This window comes from Verticillium alfalfae, genomic scaffold, assembly GCF_000150825.1.
Source record: "Verticillium alfalfae VaMs.102 supercont1.1 genomic scaffold, whole genome shotgun sequence".
Lineage (NCBI taxonomy): Eukaryota > Fungi > Ascomycota > Sordariomycetes > Glomerellales > Plectosphaerellaceae > Verticillium > Verticillium alfalfae.
In genome coordinates this window covers 2,154,720-2,169,517 of record NW_003315038.1, presented here as the reverse complement: position 1 = coordinate 2,169,517, position 14,798 = coordinate 2,154,720, and the positions used below count along the sequence as shown (strand labels likewise).

General features: G+C 55.8%; 5 protein-coding genes across 5 annotated transcripts; 2 read left to right on the top strand and 3 right to left on the bottom strand.

Moving 5' to 3' along the window:
• Nucleotides 1-372: 372 nt before the first annotated feature.
• Nucleotides 373-1,080, bottom strand: VDBG_00666 (conserved hypothetical protein; the record flags this gene model as incomplete). The annotated part of the gene is made up of 1 exon (XM_003008938.1): nt 373-1,080. One exon carries the CDS (start codon nt 1,078-1,080, stop codon nt 373-375), a length of 708 nt encoding a protein of 235 aa, XP_003008984.1.
• Nucleotides 1,081-1,559: 479 nt separating this feature from the next.
• On the top strand, nt 1,560-4,080 carry VDBG_00665 (mitochondrial precursor proteins import receptor; the record flags this gene model as incomplete). Its single annotated transcript, XM_003008937.1, has 3 exons — nt 1,560-1,748; nt 1,880-3,323; nt 3,399-4,080. The coding sequence occupies 3 exons, from the start codon at nt 1,560-1,562 to the stop codon at nt 3,632-3,634; spliced, it is 1,869 nt and encodes a 622-aa protein (XP_003008983.1).
• Nucleotides 4,081-4,266: 186 nt separating this feature from the next.
• On the bottom strand, nt 4,267-6,015 carry VDBG_00664 (SSOI; the record flags this gene model as incomplete). The annotated part of the gene is made up of 3 exons (XM_003008936.1): nt 4,267-5,073; nt 5,144-5,716; nt 5,803-6,015. 3 exons carry the CDS (start codon nt 5,875-5,877, stop codon nt 4,723-4,725), a joined length of 999 nt encoding a protein of 332 aa, XP_003008982.1.
• Nucleotides 6,016-7,941: 1,926 nt separating this feature from the next.
• On the bottom strand, nt 7,942-9,274 carry VDBG_00663 (U3 small nucleolar ribonucleoprotein IMP4; the record flags this gene model as incomplete). The annotated part of the gene is made up of 7 exons (XM_003008935.1): nt 7,942-8,110; nt 8,165-8,296; nt 8,388-8,413; nt 8,474-8,769; nt 8,825-8,920; nt 9,062-9,218; nt 9,269-9,274. The coding sequence occupies 7 exons, from the start codon at nt 9,272-9,274 to the stop codon at nt 7,942-7,944; spliced, it is 882 nt and encodes a 293-aa protein (XP_003008981.1).
• Nucleotides 9,275-10,060: 786 nt separating this feature from the next.
• Nucleotides 10,061-13,476, top strand: VDBG_00662 (ATP-dependent helicase NAM7; the record flags this gene model as incomplete). The annotated part of the gene is made up of 5 exons (XM_003008934.1): nt 10,061-10,353; nt 10,424-10,667; nt 10,759-11,534; nt 11,589-13,250; nt 13,326-13,476. 5 exons carry the CDS (start codon nt 10,061-10,063, stop codon nt 13,474-13,476), a joined length of 3,126 nt encoding a protein of 1,041 aa, XP_003008980.1.
• Nucleotides 13,477-14,798: the final 1,322 nt, after the last annotated feature.

The window sequence follows — 14,798 nt, the reverse complement described above, 5'->3', positions numbered from 1 at the left end:
AATTGGCCTTAGCTCCGTATGGCTACTCGTGCGGACTACCTGATCAGACCATCCCCGCTTCTTGGGGTCGTTGCGCAACGCAAGGGACCGCTACACCCCAGAGTGGGAGCGCTGAGATGGGAGGCCCGGCCTGTGCATCAGGTGCACGTCAGAGGACATGCTCGTTCTCCGGACCAGTCTCTACTCAGGGCGTAGGCTCACCCGGCCAAAGATGAAACCTCTCACTCCATTGCTTATCCAACATTCCTCTCCATCTACCAAGCTGTCCGCCAGAACAGCTTTGTCGATCGCGATACCGCTGCACAAAAGCACACATCAGAAGGTCTGTGGGTTAAGCCGCGACAAGAAGGGGAAGGGAGGGGAGGATAAGCATTACCGTTCGAGAGCCCATCTGCGTGTTGTGCCATCCTGGCCTCCACTGCCAGACTCCCAGCTGAATTTCTGGGGTACAGGAGGGGTCACCCACTGGCCGTTTCTGAAGAAATAAGGGGTTGTCAGGCTGCCCTCCATGATGGAACCGTCAGTCTTATTGACTACCAGAACTTCCGTGGTATCGGTCAGCTGGATGCCCGCGCGACTCCGCGCGTCATCGTAGACAGCGCGCTCTGTTGTCTTGAAATGTGTGTATTCCGACTTGGACGTCAGAGCCGTGTCAGGCACAACCTTGTACACGAGGTTTTTGCTGGGATCGCCCGCAGCAACCTCTGCGTCAGGCGCGGGCAGCCGACTGGGGAAGAGGTTGGACAGAGGCACCGGTGCAGCAGGTCCCTTCTCGCATGCAAGCCGGCCATCTTGAGCAAGAAGGATCTTGACACGGGCCGTATACCTGTGATCGGCCAGGGAGGTATCCAGAAAGGAGGCAAGGCGCTCTAGCCCAGCCTCACCATCCAGGACCTGAATGGCATCTGGCCAGGCCCAGTGGGTGGCAGCTCTGAGCATGCGGTCGCGATGGTAATCGAGTATGTAGTAGGGTGACTCAAGACGGTGGTTCCATCCAGCGTTTTGAGGACCATGCGTAGGGACCTGTCGAAGCCCATCATCATGGCGCAATGATGTGAAGAGCTGGAAGTCTCGAGACATTTCAATGAGCGAGACGATGTGTTGAAAAGCTCAAGTGATATCAGTGCAGGTAGCCAACGAGGCTCAAGATGTGTTTGTCCATCAGAGCCCACCCTAGTCATCTTTGGTCTGAAGCTTTGACGGACAAGGTCATGAAATTTCAGGTCTCTCATTGGCCAATGTATGGGCTCAGTCGAGATGGCCTGTCCACAGGCCAAGACAATGGCAACGCCTCGGGTCGCCGGGGCTGCTAGGCTGTGTGTGTGGTGACGTCTGGGCCTGTCCTTAGGTAAGCCCGCAACAATTTTCTGTATCATCACCTCCCGTCAGATTCCAGCAGCATCCAGGAAAGCTGTCGCGCGCCCATTCAACCTCCTATCATCAACCACCTCACAGCCGACGCTCTTTCCGGCCCTTTCCCAACCTTACCACCCCGGGCTCCTGCTGCAAAGTCAAGGAGTGTTTTAACTTTTTTTTATTCATCGCACGCACTCTTAATCATGTCAAATCCTCTTCCCTCTGTCCCCCCGATGGCCACTAGGCCTGTCGCGGTCCCCGTCGAATCCTCCTCTGTTTGGGATCGCATCTCGACGTGGGCGTCTGAGAACAAGACGGTTGTCTATACGATCGCCGGTGTGGCCGTCGTCTTCACAGGTGCAGGCGTCTTCTACTACCTCAACAGTGACTCAGTAAGTTTCGCCTGCCTCTTCAGCTGCTATCGTGTGCTTGCACCAAACTGCGTCACCATGTTCCAATCTGCTGCGCGACATCAAAACAACCATTCCTCGACTTTCAATCGCTGATGGAAATCTCACTACAGAAGCCCAAGGACAATTCACCAAAGCTCAGCAAGAAGGAGCGCAGGAAAAGAAAGGAGGCCGAGAGGAAGGCTGAAGCCGAGAAGACAACGTTCACAGAAACTGTCGAGGAGAAGGCACCAGCCCAGCCAGTCACGTTCGAGAGTGCCGATGAGCTGCCCGAAATCACCGAGGCGTCTGTCGCGACCTTCACAGAGGAGCAGCGCGATGCTTACGCGGCCAAGCTGAAGGATGCCGGAAACAAGGCCTACGGTAGCAAGGAGTACAACTCGGCGATCGACCTTTACTCCAAGGCCATCTTGTGCAAGGCCAACCCCATCTTCTACTCTAACCGCGCCGCCTGCTTCAATGCGCTTGGTGACTGGGACAAGGTTGTCGAAGATACCACGGCCGCCATCAACCTTGACCCCGAATACGTCAAGGCCCTGAACCGTCGTGCCAACGCCTACGAGCACCTGAAGATGTACGGCGAGGCGCTCCTTGACTTCACGGCGTCATGCATCATCGACAGCTTCAAGAACCAAGCCAGCGCCGAGTCCGTCGAGCGCTTGCTGAAAAAGTTTGCCGAACAGAAGGCGTCAGAGATGATGGCCAACCGCCCCGTCAAACTTCCCAGTCACACCTTTGTCGGCAACTACCTGCAAAGTTTCCGTGTCAAATCTCGCCCTGCCGGCTTGGAAGACTCGATTGAGCTCCCTGAGGAGACCGGCGCCGGTCAACTTCAGCTTGGTCTGAAGGCCATGGAGAAGAAGACGGGCGACGGTTACGAGGAGGCGAGGGCAGCGTTTGACAAGGCTCTCGAGCTTGGTGATCTCGGCGACCACGAGGCATTGGCCTATAACATGCGCGGTACTTTCCGTTGCCTGCTTGGCAAGCACGACGACGCCATGGCAGACCTAACCAAGAGCATTGAGCTTGACCCTAGCCTGACGCAGAGCTACATCAAGCGCGCCAGTATGAACCTGGAGCTCGGCGCTCCCGAGAAGGCGGCCGAGGACTTTGAAAAGGCGCTTGAGCAGAACGCCGACGACCCCGATATCTACTACCACCGTGCTCAGCTCCACTTCATCAAGGGCGAATTCTCTGATGCGGCCAAGGACTACCAGAAGTCCATCGACCTCGACCGCGACTTCATCTTCTCGCACATCCAGCTCGGTGTCACGCAGTACAAGATGGGCTCGATCGCCTCGTCCATGTCCATCTTCCGCCGCTGCATCAAGAACTTCAAGGAGGTGCCAGATGTCTACAACTACTACGGCGAGCTGCTGCTTGACCAAGGTAACTTCCAGGAGGCCGTGGAGAAGTTTGACACGGCCATCGAGATGGAGAAGAAGACCAAGCCCATGGCCATGAACGTTCTGCCCCTCATCAACAAGGCCCTGTGCCTCTTCCAGCAGAAGCAGGACTTTACCGAGGCCGAGAAGCTGTGCCAGAAGGCACTTATCAGTACGTATTCCCCCGTCCCCCCTTGGCATCTCGACAAATTCCTGCCCATAACGGTTGGCGCTAACCGTTCTGCAGTCGACCCCGAATGCGACATTGCCGTCGCCACTATGGCCCAGCTTCTCCTTCAGCAGGGCAAGGTGACAGAGGCGCTCAAGTATTTCGAGCGCGCCGCCGAGCTGGCCCGCACCGAAGGCGAGACTGTCAATGCTCTGTCCTACGCCGAGGCCACCCGCACGCAGCTCCAGGTGCAGGAGAAATACCCTAAGCTCGCCGCGAGGCTACAGGGCATGAACCCCGCGCTCGGCCGGTAAGGATCTTGTCCTCGTTCGTGGAGGGGGGGAGATTTGGAAGCGGGTGTGTACGATGAGAAACCGGGGAAGGAGGGGGGTTTACGGAGACACGATGCGCCTTACGAATGCAGGCCAGATGGTCGGGCTCGAGGGCGCCTTGTATGATAGAGAGTTTTCTGGGTTGTCTACTGCCCGCCTGGCTCTCGCAGTGACGGTCAAGGTGGGAGTCAAGGTAAACTCAAAAATCGACGGTTTCCTCCTTGGCTCCCCTCCCTTGCTCCGTTACAAGAAAGGGGGGAGGCCTTCTAGCCTGAGTGCGACTCAGGGTCACGACTCAGGGTCATGTTGGGGAAAAGGCAGGGGGACGGAGGCAGATAGGGTTGTCTTTTGTACTATGTATCGGGGCATCAGGGCACGGCGTGCTGAGCCTGTACAAATAGGTAGTATGTAATTCTTCCACTCACCTGTAACACCGCGTACATGGTCTATGATAGTGTGTCGTTTGCATGTCTTGTGCAACATGTCTGGCTCAGTTCGAATACACGAGGGAAGAGTCTGCCTTGGAAAACCAGAACCTCGTGGTCAAGTGACACATGTTAAACATGCTATAGCAGAGATTGTACATCACCTCGTTTCAACGTCTTGCCAGTTTCGTTTCAGTTTCCAGTTATTAATTACGATCAATGAGATATCTGCTCTCACTACCAGCATCGGATCCAAACCGGGGGCGGCTCAGGAGACCGTCCTGGGAGAAAAGTAAATACAAGTAACACGTACAAAACTCCCAAGCCGCCCCTTCTCACTCCCCTCCCTTCTACAAAGTATTTCATTCACAAAGATGTAGCCGTCAGAGACTTTGCAAAAGACCCAAGCGACGCGGCGTAAACTGCCGGTTCCTGCCGAACCAGACAGAACACGCCTATTAGAAAAGGCCCCCGTTGCGCCAGAACCATGGCGTGGGAGGCGCAGCGTTAAGTGTAAAAAAAGTAGAGGGAAAGGCTCTTGCGCCGTTGCTGCTTAGGGTTGGGCGTCGCGCATCAAAGTCTAGTAGCGATGCAGCTTTTCTGGTGGTTCTTCCCTTGCGCGCCCATCATATATCGAAGCAACGCTTAGCTACTGGAGTTCTTGACAAGACCGACGCCGAGACCGACGCCAAGTGCGACAATGATGATGATGAGCACAACGACGAGGAGGCACCACCACTTGAGCTTGCGACGGTTGCGGGCGTGCTTGTTGGCAACCTCGACCTGCTCGTTGCCCTTTTGGATGTTCTCGACCGTGTTGACAGCGTTCTGCTCGGCGGCGTCGACGACGGCTTCCTGCTGCTCGACGAGGACGGCCATCTCCTGGAATAGCTGGGCAACCTCGGCGAGCGTGCGCTCGATGCGCTGAAGCTCGCTGTGACGGGCGCGGACGTTGCCGAGGACCGAGTTGGCCTGGCCCAGGCGGTTGTTCTTCAGCTGCAGCGAGGTGTTAGCATCATGTGCGAGGTCGAGGGCAGGAGAGACAGAGAAGGTGGGAGGGACATACCGCCGTCTGGAAGACACCCTCATTGCCCCAGTCGACCTCGGTGGCCTCGTGGACCTCCTCTTCCGTGGCATCCGGGTTGACGATTCGGTATTGACGGGCAATCTGTTCCTTGTAGCGCTTCTGGTATTCGCTCTCCACTTGCATATAACGGTGCAGCTCGTCCTTGAAAGTGTTCTTGACCGAGTTCAGTTGGGCTTGCTTAGAGGCGCGGGAGGCGTCTTGGGTGCGGGCGGCATCGCGCTCGAGGAACTTGATCTCCTCGGTGATCTGCGTGTTGCGCAGTTGGGTCTGGGCAACGGCATTGTTCAACTGGTCGGAGGCGACGGAATCGGCGGAAGAGAGCGCGCGTTGGTGCAGTTGAGCAATGTGCTCAATGTCAGCCGTCAAGGTACGGATTTCGTTGCGCAGATTTTGTACGCGACCGAGAAAGTCTTGCTGGCTGATGGTGGTGGGTGCGGATGACTGTTGCTGCTGCTGCTGGTATGGGTTGCTCTGGTCCTGGTTCTGTTGTGGCTGTTGGCCATAGGGCTGCATCTCATACTGGCCTCCACCATACTGCTGCTGGCTCTGGTTCTGACGGAGAGAGAGAAAGGTCAATGTTAGAATGGTGGTGATGGCTTCAATTGCGCTCGAGGGTGGAGGTGGGCAGGTGGGCTTACCTGGTTGTAGTCGTACCCGCCCTCGGCCGCGGGACCCTGGGCATAGGGGTTCTGGCTGTACTGTCCGTACGACATGATGGGCTAAGAATTAAGAGAGGCGCGATGGACGCGCAGAGCGTTGGTAGTCGATGTATTCGCAAAAGGCTGAATGGTGGCGGCGGGCGAATTGAGGAGAGGAATTTGTTGTGATCAAAACGGTCCGTCCGGAGGTGAGGTAGTGGTGGAGCGTGCAAGGTATTGACAAGAGAGAGGGAGAGGGAGTGAGGTAGGTACTAAGGTGAGATGGGATTCCCGGTTGCTGAGGACCTGCACGCGGACGGGGTACCTGGACTGTCGAAAGTTTGCGGATGCGGCGATCTGACTGGCCAGTGAACAGAAGAATGGGACGGCAAGGGTAAATGACGTTGAAGCTTGGGTCTTGACTGGGCCTGGGGATCCCTGCGAGCTTCCAAGGGCACAGTGAGATGCTCTGCGTGCTGAACCTGGCGGGGGGGGGCTTCGGGTGTCTGTGGTGCTTGCTGGGGCCTGGGGTCCGCTTGTCTGAGAGCTGAATCGAACTTGGCCGGCAGCTCGAGGGCGGCGGACAGCAGTCTCTTTTGTGCTTCGTGCCAGGACTCCCCACCCGTAGACAGAGTCCTACGGAACTGCCTACCTTGAAGGTACATACAGGTGCCTTGGGGGCTGTGCGTAACCTGGCTCCGGGGCTTGAAATGGCCGAAAGTGCAGGTGGGTGAGCACATGCTCCTTCAGCGCCCACGTTCCTTCAACGCCAGGGCCAGGGCCTTCTGTTCTCTTCTTTGTTCTGGCATGAGATGACAGCCAAACCGAGATCGAAAGAGATTCGCGACCCTTCCTTGTCACAGCCAACTACCTTGCTTAGTTAGTAATTGAACACACGTAACAGACGACACCCAGCGGGCGGCGTGCAAGTACAGGTGCCCAATATCTTCAGCGGAGCCTCCCTTCCATGGGACATCTGGAACCATGTTCCGAATGTCTGTCACTGAGCCCACGCTGGCGTGGCTGCCCTGCATGTAAGGTCGCCCATGCAGCAGCGTGAGATCCCGAACCGGCTTGACCAACACGCCTGTGCCGTTCCAAGACTTGTGGCTGCGCCAGTCCCTCCAGTCCAGCGAACCATCACTCCAGCACTCCATCAGTGCTGGCTCTGTTCTCCATGCCACTGCGGGCCACCAAAAATAGGGCGGCGGGGTCGTCGTCGTCCGCAGCCTTCGCAAGCTACTGGGCTGTGCTTCGCCTCTTCGGGCTTCGCACTGAAGCTCGTCTAATTCGTGTTGCCACACACGACTCGCATCGGCTTTCGCGACCTCCGCATCAGGCATCCATCTATTGTTCAATTTGTTAGTCTCGGCAGATCGGAACTATCTGATGATGTCCATTTCTTGTAGAATGTTCATTGAACACTGCCCACCTCCCATTGGTTCATGGCTACCTTTTTCAAACCCTGTCCACATTCCGGCATCGCCTGCGACCTGCTTCTGTGATTGTGCAATCTGCGCAGTAGGAGACGTCGCTGGCTCTCTGACGATGCATCACAAGACATGACTGCATAGAATGTCATCACAAGGCATGACTGCATAGAATGTCCTACACGCGCTTGAGACGTGATCATCATGGGTTCGTCTATTGGTATCTTTTCCAGCGCCGTCCAGTCTTTTTTTTTTCCTTCCACCGACGTTGGCTTCTTTCGCCCTTGCCTGATGTACATCGTATTGGCGCTCTGCGTCTGCCTTTGTCCAGACGTCCTCAACTCTCTTCCATGTCTTATTCCCAAACGCAGAAGCCTCGCCGTGGACTCATGTCCCAGACAGCGGAGCATTTCGTGATGGCTGCAGCTGCCTCCATAGGCCTAACCTTACATAAAGTAAGGTGATCATGGCTACTCAAGTGCTGGTTTCGTGCTACCTACCACTGCTTCGGCCAGCCGTTACATCTATCGCAATGCTGCTGCATGGCCATCTCATCAACGTCCTGGTGAGGGAGTGTGTCATCAGCTTCTTCGACACCCTGTGTGATCACTATGCCAGAGATACCATCGAGGGACTCCTCTGCCTCATGTCCCTGTACGGCTGGCTCCGCCGTCTACTTTCCTGACGACAAAACAGCAAACATGTCGCCTCACAGGTAATTCTTCTTGCGGCCCGTACGCGTGTACTGTGAGAGGTGCCACTCCACGTCGCCCTTGGCCTCCAACGTTCCGGCTCTGACCTCAAACGGCCTCATGGTCATTCGAGGCCCAACCTCAGCCAGCTCCACTGAGTCGTAGGATGTTCGAACGAAGACGTGACTACACCGAGCGGTCAGTAGGTTCCAGGTGCGGCACTCTTGGCCAGCAACTTACTGTCGGACTTCGATACAGTCGTCTTCGTTGACAAAGGTGACAACTCGGCTTCCAACCTGGTTCTTGCTCGTTATGGGCTCCCTCGGTGGGAACAGATGCTTCAACACGGTGACGATTCGCTTTCCTAGTGGGCTGTGGATATCCAGTCAGTTTCGGCCTCTCGGCATTCGCGCCCGTGCCGCGTGCCGCGGGCTGCCGGTACAAATCTTTTACAAGTACATACCTTTTGAAACCTTCAAAGATGAGATGCTAGAGCCTATGTTAGTCTCTGGCCTCGTGCCACAACATGATATTTCAGGGGAACCATACGGGATATTGCTCGCTGACTGTGCCAAGGCTCTTGATTTCGGCCATCATGACCACGTTGTGTAGAGAAAAGGACACGGTAGGCCCAAAAGGCAGGTGGCTGACGGTCAGAGCCGTGGGTGTACCTCGATGCTCGCTCAGTAGAACAAGATCGGACAACCCGTTCGTCTTGGAAGACATGACAAGGTCAGGCAGAATGAGGTTGCCACGATTGAGCCGGACCGAGGTGGGAAACAGCAACCTTATCTCCTTGGAGAAGGCTGCGAGTCTGCTGGAGGGATCTCGAGAAGTTGTGACAACTGTGGGGATTTAGTCCTTTTCCTCAGAATAGACTGTAGGGGAGGGTGTACATACGAATTCTCGGTTCGCTCAGGCCCGAAGTTGCGGCGTATTCGTCGTCGAGCTGATCCGCCGCTGCGTTGATGTCGCCAGCTTCATCGTATTGGTAGTCTGGGGTACATGTGTTAGTGGCCTTCTGTCGCGTCTCCTGGCAACAGTCCACCGAGCGACCATCAGATCTGAATTATCACCGCTTGTTGATCTTCCAAATTTTGCACGCCGCAAAGAGTCTTCGTCATGAGGGTCACATACCCTTTCGGAGTTTTTGATCTTTCGCAATGGAGGGGTCCAATGCTTTCCCTGACGCCAGGGCCTCCCTCAACTGGGCTCTCTTCTCTGCGGTCTCTGCTTCCTTCAGGGCCGTCGCGCGCCTGTAGAGGTAGTCCCTCCGCTGCCTAGCTTGTTTGCGCTGAAATGTATTAGTTTGCGCCCATTTCATCTGACTGCCAAAGTCCTCACCAGCATGACGGCGATTCGGTGACGCGAGGCGTGCACAAAGTCGGCAATTGTTTCGTTTCGGGTCGGGGTCGGTTATGGTCGAAAATTTAGTTCTGTCGTCTACTCCGGCTGCCGCGGTTGGCCCTTGGTTTCGTTCGTGTACGCAGGTGGTAGAGATTATCGAATGTCGCATTCGTCCTTAACCGGCCTCGCCAAAAGCCTCCAGAAATCTTGACGACCCGAATAATCTTTCCTTATCGGAACTGAAATGGCCCGTGCTATCTTTATCGCGGGGGCGTCACATGGCGATAACGGGGCATCCCACCAAAAAAGAGGGAGCAAGCCATCATACCTTAGTGATCGGCCAATCTGACTTTGGGCGCCGTCTTTGAATTCCAGGATCATCAAGCTTCGCGCGACTTGCACCGAGACAGCGCCACTGTGCCCTCGAACACACCTGCAAATCTGAGGCATCCTCACATAGCACGCACGACAACCAAGCCAACCTGCACATTGGTCGGTATGATGTGACCTGCCCTGTTCTCACATTACCCCGAATCTCTTCCCGCACGACCCAGAGCCGCACCCGAGACCTTGCCGAACGGGACCTTATTGCGAGACATACCGAAAATACTGTCCGGTGAGTCGCACAATCTTCGAAACTACGCTACTCCCCTCCCATACGCTCGGAGAAGGCCACTGCTGTCGGCTCAGCCAATCGAGCGACCGAAGACTTCGTTGCTGATCTTTCCAAGGGTGCTTTATCCAAGCAGAACTCTTGACAACAATCACTTCCCCCGTCGCTGCGCGATCATGGAGGGAGCCTTTACTCACCTCGGAAACCACTTGATCTCCGATTCCGCTGCTGCGATCAAGGCCGGCGCCGACGACCTCTCGACTATCGATGCGGACGAGAGCCTCCTTTATGGTGGCAAGTTTGGGGGCCGCGGCGGACGACGCCGCGCCGATGACGACGACAACCAGACTGAGCTGTATGACGAGGAGGACAATGACAGTCTGACGAGCGCACCCGTTGGCGCTTTGCAAGACCTGAAACTCGGTCACGCTCAAGAGGAGGAGAGAGAGCTGCCTGCGCATGCCTGCTCGTACGTCTTGCTACCCCACTTCTCCCGAAATGCGACTCTGGCCCTCTGCTGACTTTGACGATCCATGAAGGTACTGCGGCATCCATTCCCCGAGCTCCGTTGTCAAGTGCCTTGGCTGCAACAAATGGTTCTGCAGTGCTCGCGGCAACACGACCTCCAGCCACATTGTCAACCATCTCGTTCGCGCTCGCCACCGAGAAGTCCAGCTTCACCCTGAATCGACCCTTGGCGACACTATCCTTGAGTGCTACAACTGCGGAAGCAAAAACGTCTTCCTGCTGGGATTCATCCCTGCTAAAGCCGATACCGTCGTCGTTCTTCTCTGCCGACAGCCATGCGCCGCCAGCACTTCCTCGAAGGACATGAGCTGGGACATCTCACGATGGCAGCCCTTGATTGAGGGAGCGCGCCTTCCTCCCGTGGCTGGTCGCAACGCCCTCAGACGCCGAGCAGCTGCGCGCCCGTCACTTGACCCCGAATGTTATGGCTAAGCTCGAGGAACTGTGGAAAGAGGATATGACGGCAACGGTGGCCGATTTGGACAAGGCGACCAGTATTGATGACGATCCTCATCCTGTGCTGCTCAAGTACGAAGACCCGTTCCAGTACCAGAATGTTTTTGGCCCTCTGGTCAAGATGGAGTCCGACTACGACAAGAAGCTCAAGGAAGCGCAATCGGAGGACGGCCTTCAGATTCGCTGGGATTACGGCCTGAACGGCAAGCATCTTGCAAGCTTCGAGCTTCACAAGATAGAGTCCGGCGATGTGAAGCTGGCTGTTGGTGACGAGATGCGACTCCGCTACAAGGGAGAGCTTCGTCCAGCCTGGGAAGGCGTTGGCTACGTGATCAAGATTCCCAACAATCACTCTGACGAGGTCACTCTGGAGCTGCGTAAGGCCGGTAACGAGAAGACGGTCCCAACCGAGTGCACCCACAACTTTTCGGCCGATTATGTGTGGAAGGCGACTTCATATGACCGCATGCAGCTCGCCATGAAGACTTTCGCTGTTGATGACAACAGTGTCTCGGGTTTCATCGTTCACAAGCTGCTTGGACGTGACGTTGCGGTCGCGCCTATGAAGACGGCCATGCCTAAGAAGTTTACCGCTCCTGGACTACCCGACCTCAACCAGTCCCAGATTTCTGCCATCAAGGCGGTCCTTCAAACGCCTCTGAGTCTGTAAGTCAACACTCCACGTCATTGGACATTCTGCGCACTGCTAACGCTGCGAAGCATCCAGGGGCCCCCGGGCACTGGCAAGACCGTCACGTCGGCGACAATCATCTACCATCTCGCTAAGAGCAGCGGAGGACAGGTCCTCGTCTGTGCGCCTTCTAACGTTGCCGTCGATCAACTTTGCGAACGTATCCACCGCACAGGGCTCAAGGTCGTGCGCTTGACAGCCAAGTCCCGCGAGGATGTTGAGTCCTCTGTCAGTTTCCTCGCTCTCCACGAACAAGTCCGTATGAACGACAGCAATGGCGAGCTTGTCAAACTTGCACAGCTGAAGACCGAGCTCGGCGAACTCTCCAGCCAGGATGAGAAGAAATTCAAGCAGCTGACCAAGGCTGCCGAGCGTGATATTTTACACAACGCTGACGTCGTCTGCTGCACCTGTGTTGGAGCAGGCGATCCCCGTCTCTCTAAGATCAAGTTCCGTAATGTTTTGATCGATGAGTCGACCCAGTCTGCTGAGCCGGAATGTATGATTCCTCTTGTTCTCGGTTGCAAGCAGGTGGTTCTTGTTGGCGATCACAAGCAGCTGGGCCCAGTCATCATGAACAAGAAGGCAGCGAAGGCAGGCCTTAACCAGTCTCTATTCGAACGACTGGTGAATCTGCGCCTGCAGCCTATTCGGCTGAACACCCAGTACCGCATGCACCCCTGCCTGTCGGAATTCCCATCCAACATGTTTTACGATGGCTCCCTTCAAAACGGCGTGACGCACGCCCAGCGACTCCGCCGCGACGTCGACTTCCCATGGCCCGTTGCCGATACACCCATGATGTTCTGGTCGAACCTAGGCAACGAGGAGATCTCAGCCTCCGGCACATCTTATCTCAACCGCACCGAGGCTTCGAACGTCGAGAAGGTTGTGACTCGGTTCTTCAAGGCAGGCGTTAAGCCCCAGGACATCGGTGTTATCACCCCGTACGAAGGCCAGCGCAGCTACATCGTTAGCACGATGCAGAACACGGGCACTTTCAAGAAGGAAAGCTACAAGGAGGTCGAGGTGGCGTCGGTCGACGCTTTCCAGGGCAGAGAGAAGGACTTCATCGTGCTCTCTTGCGTGCGTTCCAGCGACAACCAAGGCATCGGTTTCCTTTCGGACCCCCGTCGCCTGAACGTTGGTCTCACGCGTGCGAAGTACGGCCTTGTCATCCTCGGTAACCCCAAGGTGCTGTCTAAGCACGAGCTTTGGCACCATCTCCTTGTCCACTTTAAGGACCGCAAGTGTCTCGTCGAGGGCCCGCTTACCAACCTGCAAAGCTCCCTCCTCCAGTTTGGCAAACCCAAGACGCCGTACCGTCAAAAGTTCAACCAGCCTAACCAATACGCTGCCGGCGGATACGGCAGCGGCAATGGGAACAGTAATGCAGCCGCTACGGTCCTCCTGGCAGTTCTGTCCGCGACTTCGATACAGGCTCGTTGTATCTACATTCCGACGACGTCTCCTCTATCCACAGCTCTAGCCTCGGCGGCGCCGGTCTCAACACGACCTATCCTCAGTTCTTCTCCGGATTCGGCCACGAAACCTGGCCCGGACTGCCAGGTGCCCCTACTGGTCGATCTGGCAATCGCAGGGCCGCTCGTGGCGCAGAGAGCATCGCTGGCGAGAGTGTGGCCAATTCTGAGTACACCGATGCAAGCGCTAGTGTCATTGGGGCCAAGGGAGTAGGACAGGGCGGTGTCAGGCCTGGGCGCGGGTCTTCAAGATGCCATTCACGGTATGCGGCCGGCATCTTACAGCCGCAGCGACCGTCTCACGCAATATGTCAACTCGACCAGCGGGAACCGAAATGGCCCTGGCAATGGCTACGGACGTCGCTTCGACAAGGATGACGATGAAAAGAGCGTCAGCACTGCCTTCCACAGTCAGATTGGCGGCGGCTTCGACTGAGTTACGAGACGGTAGACATCAAAAGTCATGTATGAGTCGTCTCGACATTGCCCCCACTGGGTTCAGCTCGCCGCAAGCTATACAGCATGGCAACCCAAGGCTCGGCGAGTGCCCGAGGACATGCCTGGTCAAATGACAACAGGCTGTCTCGAAGGAATCCGCATCACAACATCGGCCGATAGCGCGCTGGTTGACGTGTCAGGCGGTTCGCCCCAGCGATATCTACCGACGGTTACCACGCTGCCTGAGCGGACCTGATTGTGCGCATACGACAGTCAAGCAGTGTACTTGCGCTGCTGAACATCAAGGTGGTGCAAATCATGAGACAGTCGAACGAGAGATGGCGAATAGCCCTTACGGAGTTTGTGGCGGCGAGCGGTTTCCAAAAAGGCCATCGCAGGGAAGGCAATAGGAATGAGACGTCATGTCTCAAAACTCGGGTTGAAGCTCACGCTCGGTGGAGTAGGGTTTAAACGACACTGAGGTCCGGGTAGTCCGTATGCTTCGGCATGTTAGGATTGGTTGATTGTACAGTATCCCAATCAGACCGATACATCTCGAGCTTTCGGCACGCTACAGCCAGCACATCACCACGTGGTTCCTGGTCCGGAGAGCTAGTGTCGGGGTCGTTCGTTGAGTTACTTCGCGTCAACATTAAATACAGTCATTCGCTTCGCACCAATACTCCCCGATTGCTCATGATGATTGTTGCCCGTATTCTGTTGACTAGGTACAGTGGTACCAGACAGGGTACCGTATCTAACCTGTTGCCATGTGTATCGGGCTGTTCTGGCCGGACTTGGATTGTGCAATGTTCAAGAGCGGTTTTCTAGTCCTTCTCGAGCGCCAGAAAGAGTACTGCCACCAGTCGGATTCTCTTTGCTCCTCTGGGCCAAGATAGGTTTCCGCCCGGCCCTCGCTTGCACACAGCGGTCTTGGAGCCAGCTTTGTTACGTGAAGAATATCGTGAAATCGAACTCGTACGGACTGTCTTGATTATGCTTCGCATGCACTACATGTTGCTGAATACGTCCGGGAATCAAATGAATGAAGAACGAAGAATATCTGACCACCACAATGAGTAGCTAGTTCTCCCCAGAAGACGGACGCGCAAAATAGCTATATGGAGTGTACCATGAGTATAGGCCTTTAGTATGTGCATGCTAGTAAGTGGATGTATGATGCCCCGCGCACAGCATACTGCCACGTTGCTCTGCGTTCGCTGATACCGGTCATTTCTTTTTCAGAGCTCAAAATGACGACAGCGCGCAGCCTGTGTAGAGTATTCAAGCAGATATTCAGCCGTTCCAGCTGTGGTAAGG